Here is a 7,426-nt window from a genome sequence, read left to right on the forward strand (position 1 = left end):
TGTGTGCTTTTCTTCTTCTTAGGGGGCTCTTGACAGTCCAGTGGGTGCTTGGCAGGCAGGTGTGTCATGTGTGGTTTAATTGTAGACAAATTTCAGCACAATGTGCCTGGATCTTCACACCCTAACTCTCCCGAATCGCCCACATGATTTTGTTCTTTGTTCAATTAGCAGTGAAAGTTGACACGGCGCTTGCTCGAAACTTTATGGTAGTCAAGTGTAGCTATCCAAAGCATCGCTTATCTCTTGTTTTATCTTAGTTACTGCTGCGCAAGCTGTGATGCTTTAATCATGGAAATATATTAATTTGTGGCAAATAGGTCGGTTCATCAATATGCGGTGTTTAGTAAAACCATTTGAATTTTTTGCGTTTACCAGAAATATAAATTTCAATTAACAATAATGATTTACCCTAGAAATGTGCTCCAAAGCTGCTCCGTGAGCTGCTCCAAAAGACTGAAGCCCGCTTCCACCCCTGCATTGATCTTTTGTAGATGATGCATGTGTGCATCATCTACAAAACACGCAAATCTGTCCCACAAGTTTTCTCGCCTTCAAAAATACAATTATGTTGTGGCTATATTAGCCATTGATACTTTGTAGATGATGCATGTGTGCACATGCAAATCTATCCCACAAGTTTTCTTGCCATCAAAATTTTGTCAGTACTCCTTGAACGACACTAGCATTATTTATATGTTACATTAAAGCATTTGATTCAATTTTGGGATTATCAAACACAAGCCTATAAATTAAAGTATAAGAGTCGCAAACAAGAATTGGTCGGGCTATTGTCCGAAAAGAGGGCTTGTGCAATTCTGCCGCTAGAGCGCCCAGGGCACTGCGGTTCTAAGTGATGCACTGTGAAAAGTCCGCGAAATAAAGAGAATGAAAAATAGCGATAAATACGACAATGTAATGTATACAGAAACAAGTGGCGTATTTTCATGGTGTCCAACAGTATAAAAATTGGCCGCGTATCTGCGTGCTTCGCTGCAAATGTCGTCGAAAGACTATAGAGGAGACGCTGCGTGAGGTGTGGACGGCATCTGGCAATACGTCGGGAAACCGGTGGCAGCACCATATCGTCGGCAGAGGGCTTTTTCGTACCTAGCATCGCATTTTCAGCGCAGCCTAAGAACCACTAGGGCTTTAGAATTGTGTATCTATATATTTTCTTGTAAAGGAACACACCACCTAATACTTGTGTATTGATGTTGCGCCTCAGGTATGTGTAACATTTGCTTTTAGATCGACAATGATCACAAGTATGAATGGCAGTACCAGTTCAAGATGGCTGGTCGTTCAGCAAGTGGGTGGGTGGTTGAATCTGGTGACAGACAGACAGACAGACAGACCAAAATTCCTGCGTTTAAGTTCCCCAAGAAAGACTATCGTCTTTAAAAATGTATGGTGCATAATCTTACTGCGCGAAAGGGCTCGCTCCTAATGACAGCGCTACTGCAAACTCGCCGGCGTTAACGAATCGCTAGTTTTTTTTTAAGAGTGGTGCACTAGCTTTGCCATCTTGTTCGTCCGCGCCTGGGTTGTTTACTTGATCAGTGCACGCTGCGTGGTTGACTGCTTGTCTGTTCGTACGGTGGTTCTGGATGCTTTGGTATGCCAACCTGCTGTGCCAGCGGTAGCAAGCACAGGTACAACAGCAGAAAGAAGCTGTTTTTACTACAGCGGGAAAAATCCGTAGTTTCCTGCAGGAAATGCTAGAGGTGCTGTTGCAGCTGTTAGGAGAGGAGGCAGAGGCGAAGGGACGAAGTTGGCTCTACATTATATTTTTCAGGGACTTCATACCTACACCAGGAGTCTGTTAGCATGAAGAGCAAAATGTTTTTCCTTGTCTGTAAATTGCCCTTTCACAATTCCAAAAGCACTATCCTTCCTGCGAGATGCTGGGCAAGTGAGAAAATGCGCGAAAAAAAATACAGGTGGTGATGCCACCTAGTTTCCCGCACCAACTCACTTCGATGTAAGATATGGGCAGTGTCTGCCAGGGCCTGCACATTTTGTTACTGGTAAAAATATGGTACATTACTGGTAACTGACATTCAGGTGTGTAAATTTACATGAAATTAAGAAATTAAAGTTTGGCCCATGTTTTCCCCTCTAATAATGAACCTATGAGGACAAGATTTCAATATCACAAGTGTAGAACATAGCAAGGACAGGTGTTGCACAAATATTAGTGTCATGAGTGCCAGGACTATTCTTTTACATTGTTGTAAGATCCGTGTTCATTAGAAGAATCTTCACCAGCCTCCACATGGCTTGAAGCATCCTGAATTAAGCCCACCTTTGTACAGCAAAACCGCAATTTTACAGTGCTTGGGAATGCTCGAGTGGGAGATGCCATTTGTTATGCTCTTCGGGTATGGAGGTGGGTAATGGAAACCGGGTGTCTCTTAGGTACTGCAGAAATTATTCTGTTAAACGTATTTTATCGCTGCTGACCATCACACAAAAGGCTATCAAATGATGCCTAGTGCTAAACACATAAGTACCTCCTAAATCTGAGTACTACGAGGTTTCCACCGCATACTCCTCCGCTGATGTCAAATTGTTTGTGCATTTATAGAGGAGGACCAGTTCAGTAATACAGTACCGTATCTCTGTAACTTCACGATGTGGGACAGGCACCCTTGTTCGCGCAGTAATCGTATGGTACTACCACAACATTCTTCGTACAGCAAGGCTTTGCATACTTTCTAGTGAATGTTTCTTCGTGCCAGTTGCCCATGCAGCAGAACGGGGATTGCATGAAGACTCAACTTCTTGCCTCCTTTGTACTGCTGTCCATTAAAGTGCATCGTCCGATCTCACAGCAGCTGATGAAAGCATGCGGTCTTGTCTACATAGAAAATACCTTCAAAGTGCGATTCACCCACCTCTCTGAAACCGATTTTTTTGCAAGGAATCTGCACCTTTTCTGTAAGCATCCCTTTCCTCACCCGAGTCTCTCTGCCAAGTTATTCACTTCTCTGACAATGAAAAAGCAGAGCTGCACTTATTTCATGTGCCTCTGCAAATTCACGGGCTTTTTCCTCGAGCATTGGGCCAGATACTGGGACATTTTGCTGCCTTTCATCTTTAATCTACATGAGCACAGCTTGGCCCACATTGTTTGGTCATGTTCTTTCAGCAGGGTTGCAACGGTCGATTACACCCGTTTTTGCGCAGGCGCTGACCGCGCGGAAACAGGTGTAATTGCGCCCCGGTGAGCAATAAACGAGAGAGTAACGAAGTGGTCACCCATTGAGAGATGAAACCAGACAGCCACCAGTTCTGCGGGCGCAACAAGCGGGAACCGCCCGAAGGGCTAGCCGTCGTGTGCCCGCGCACGACTGGATGCGCAAGTGATAGCCGATGTACCACTGTAGTAAAGCATAAAAAGAATGCAGAGACATTGGCGTAAGAAAAAAATATTCACATATTCCCACAGTGTGGCAGCACGTGCCAAGCAAGAAAAATGATTAAAAAAGGTGCAATTTTAATCATACAAGCGATGACTTACATATACGTCACTGGTCATTTTTAAGGTTTTCGCGGGGGACATAGTACATGTACGTCATTGACCCTCAAAGGGTTAATACCAAGGGAACACAATGTTGAATGTAACTTTGGTCAAATTGCAAGCACAGTAGCATAACAGCACGCATGGGAGGGCAGCGGAGATGGCTTATATAGAGACTCATGCCATCTGCATGCCAGGATATCGAGTGAGTAATGTTAGGAAACCAAGCCTATCTCGTGAGCAGGCGATGTCTTGCAAGCAGGAGGCAACAGGAAGGAAGATGGGAAATGGGGAGGAAGACTCGAGCATCACTGCACTCATCAAAGTAACCAGATGAAGGCAGCTTTTCACATGACTTGCAATGCTCCTAAAAGAGTACTGCACTACTATGAAGTTGTGTGCAGAGGGCTTTTTCAGTGTGGGCCAAAATGTTTGTATCTAATAACACAAGCCATATAATCTAAGCTTCTTTGCTAAGTATGGAAAAAAATGTTGTCTTTGCAGATTAAAAATGTGATCTACCATGCTGTGAAGGATGCTCTGGTGATTCTTCGGGCAAATTCTGCTTCAAACCCCAACAAGAAATGAAATGTGTGTGCCATAGGCAGAGGAACTCCAAAAATGTGTTAGAACCCCTCCCAACCTCCAAGTGATTTCGGCCTGCGCTGCTCTTGGATGCGTCTGGCAGGTCTCGACTTGCCCACCGAAAGTGTTTGCGCCATCTCTTGTCTGGACACTGTTTTTGTACATTTTTTTTCCTCTTCCCATCAGTCTGCCAGTGGCATATGTGTGTTCTCCTGTAATATAAACCATTGAATTTCAGTTGTTGCTAGTACGCTTCCCTTATTGTTACTTGGTCAGGGGCCAGTCGTACTTGGTGTTTTGTAAAGGAATTGGATCAAACTTGCGCGCGAGTGTGTGCGTGTCTGTGTGCGTGTGCGCGCGCGAGTGTTGTGTGCACCAACAGCTGTTATTTATGTTGTAGACTTTCCTCTGCGCCCCTCCTTGACAGTGGTCCTGCCGGCTATGTTCAGCATTTTTTCAGAGCAGCACGCTTTGAGAGACAATAAACAATGCAGTCTTTTTCTGCACTGTTGCCATGTAAAATAATAGTGTTGTACTTATATATACATAAGAAGGTATATATATTATATATATATATATAAATATATATACATATATTTACTTATAAATATGACATTGTAGTTGTGAGTAGTGAGCTTCAATTCTGTCGTTCCTTTTTCTCCTTGCGTTTCTTGTGTTTCTTTGTTTTCATTGTTTTTCCACAATCACCATCTCATCGGTATAGTCAATTCCATTGATTGACATTATCTTACGACTCACAGTAGCACTGAGTTTGTACATGTACATATTTCATAGCAATATTTTTATATTGAAAATGTCATTGACTGTAATGTCAGTCTATAATGAAATTCACTGTTTTTATTTGAAAGTGTATGGCTGATGTTAATGGTTCTTATTAAAGTGTTCATTTGAAAGCCTATTTTGCCTTTGGGGCATCTTTTCTGTCAAGGTCCACACATGCAATACTGTGTGCTTTGTCGGGGCATTTTTACTGGAAGGTCATTTCAGCTCTGGGAAGTGGGGATTTCTGCACTGTTGCGACATGTACTGGTACTTTCCTCGTGTAGTTCACATTCCAAAGGAATATCTCCATTTCGTAGATGAATTGCAAGAGTGGCTTGCATATTTATTGCACAAGCTTTACAGATGGCAGCTTCAACAGCAAAAGTACCCTACAATAGAAAAATTCGGCAGGTCAGTCTGCCTTGTGGGAATCTGTTTCATGCAAAGCAGTTGGCGAGTAGTTCTATGCTGCCGCTTTTTTGCTTTAAGCGAAGCGTTACAAGGTGGATCGACGTGCTTTTTTTTAAATGGTGTACTTTTGTGCACATAGTGGGCTTGCCAGGCACGTCGACCACACTGGCATTTTTAACGTGTAACTTATGGTCTGAATTAACGTCAGCACTCACGTTAGAGCAGACACCAGTATTATCGAAACGAAGTGCACTTTAAGGTGCGACGATGTGAATATCATCCTAACATTCGTCGGCATATTCCGCCGGGGTCAAGCAACGCTTCAATATAGATAGCTTGCTATATCATAGGAATGCAGATGTAATGTTTAATTAATATATTAGACTGTTATCGTTGGAGTACATAGGTAATGTCTCTTGCTTTGTTATAAAATTAGATAGGCAGCACTGCAACTGCAATTGACGTTACACCGACATTAAGCGGGCGTAAAGACCTGGCGTGGTGTGGTAGAATACCTGACTGCCCCGCAGAATGGTTTGATTGCTGCTGGAATCCCGATTTATATTCTTTGCATTTGTGGGGTCAATGCTGCCGATGTCGAGTTGTACTTAACGCTCGCGCATTTAAGTTACCAATATGTTCTCGCCATTCCTGGGCAAATGTAAACTGTCAATAGCCTGTGGCGCATACCCGTATACCATGGCCAGTGGTATACGGTTATGTGCCACACGTGTCTGGAGGAAAGAGTTTGACGACGTACGTACACATGTCCAGACATATTCATGAAACCCCTCTTACCCTCCCATGCCAATTTTGGTCTACACCAAGTTGAGGCGGCGATCACGAGAGCACCCAGACGTAGGCGGCTAGATAGATACATTAGATACATAGATGAAACGCTCAGAGTGCCTTGGGTCGGCTAAAAAATGCTTTGCATTTAATAGAAAATGCCACAACAATGTGGACTGCTTTATGCTGGGACAAAAAAAAAACATTTTCAGGCCGCAACAATGTGAACTGCTTTGTGTTAGGTGCCCATCAGTGGCATAGCCAGGGGGTGGAACACCGGGCCCCAATTCCTGAACATGGCTAATCGGAGCACGGTCGTATGTGAGAAGCAAAGACAAGCCACAACAATGTGGACTGCTTTATGTTGGGACAGAGCAATATGAAGGTGGCTCGCATATTTATTAAACAAGCTTTACAGATAGCAGAAACAATGTGGACGACTTTCTATATAGTGGTTCTTGTTAAAGTGCTCATTTGAAAGCCTTCTTGGCTGCTAGGGTGTCTTTTCTACCAAGGCCCACACCTGCGCTAAAACCGCAGCACAGTCACAGCGAAAGCTGGAAGAGCGGCGTTTCTAGAGCCCGTTAAGCTCTCTTGGGGCTACAATACAAGTACACTAGAAAGGTACCCACTACGCCATAAATCACAATTTTTGTGAAGTTTGGAAGCACCTACTAAGCCATTATTCGTCATTCTGCGGAGAAGCGAGGCACCAGCTACACGTCTGTAAGGCATTATGTGCACTTTGTTCACGCGACGACTGATGACGATGAAGAATTATGGCTCAGCCCTTTGTAATGGGTTGGAATCTTTAAACGGCCCACCAGTTATGCAATTTGCATTGGGTGACGCCCGGTCGCTATTTCCCTCTCCCGTCATGCTGTATAACATACGTTGACGTGGGAAAGAGACGGGGGGGGGGGGCGAAGAACTTTACTGAGACCCCGAGGAAATGAATCATACGCTTATGGGCTTCCTTGGCAACCAATACAAGTGTACTTGCGAGGAACCCACTACGCTATAAATAATTGTAATTTTTGAGAAGTAGGCCAGCAGGCACTCTGCCATTTTTTGTCATTCTACGGAGAGCGTTGGTACCTGCTAAACCCATGTAAGGCATTATGCGCACATTGTTGATGCTGTGCCTGATGATGAAGAATTATGGCAGGGTCCAATTTTGGTCTACACCAAGTTGAGGCGGCGATCACGAGAGCACCCAGACGTAGGCGGCTAGATAGATACATTAGATACATAGATGAAACGCTCAGAGTGCCTTGGGTCGGCTAAAAAATGCTTTGCATTTAATAGAAAATGCCACAACAATGTGGACTGCTT

At 43.9% G+C, this 7,426-nt stretch overlaps 1 protein-coding gene across 2 annotated transcripts in view; it reads left to right on the forward strand.

The window, feature by feature from the left end:
- LOC119379177 (probable JmjC domain-containing histone demethylation protein 2C) overlaps positions 1–5,027 on the forward strand; it is a 230,472-nt gene extending 225,445 nt beyond the window's left edge. For both annotated transcript variants that reach the window (XM_037648384.2, XM_037648386.2), the window contains one exon: positions 4,028–5,027. In XM_037648384.2, the coding sequence (XP_037504312.1) occupies positions 4,028–4,111 (84 nt within the window). In that variant the 3' untranslated portion in view covers positions 4,112–5,027. The remainder of the gene's footprint in view (positions 1–4,027) is intronic.
- The last annotated feature ends 2,399 nt before the right edge of the window (positions 5,028–7,426 follow it).

Source organism: Rhipicephalus sanguineus, chromosome 1 (assembly GCF_013339695.2).
Source record: "Rhipicephalus sanguineus isolate Rsan-2018 chromosome 1, BIME_Rsan_1.4, whole genome shotgun sequence".
NCBI classification, from domain to species: Eukaryota; Metazoa; Arthropoda; class Arachnida; order Ixodida; family Ixodidae; genus Rhipicephalus; species Rhipicephalus sanguineus.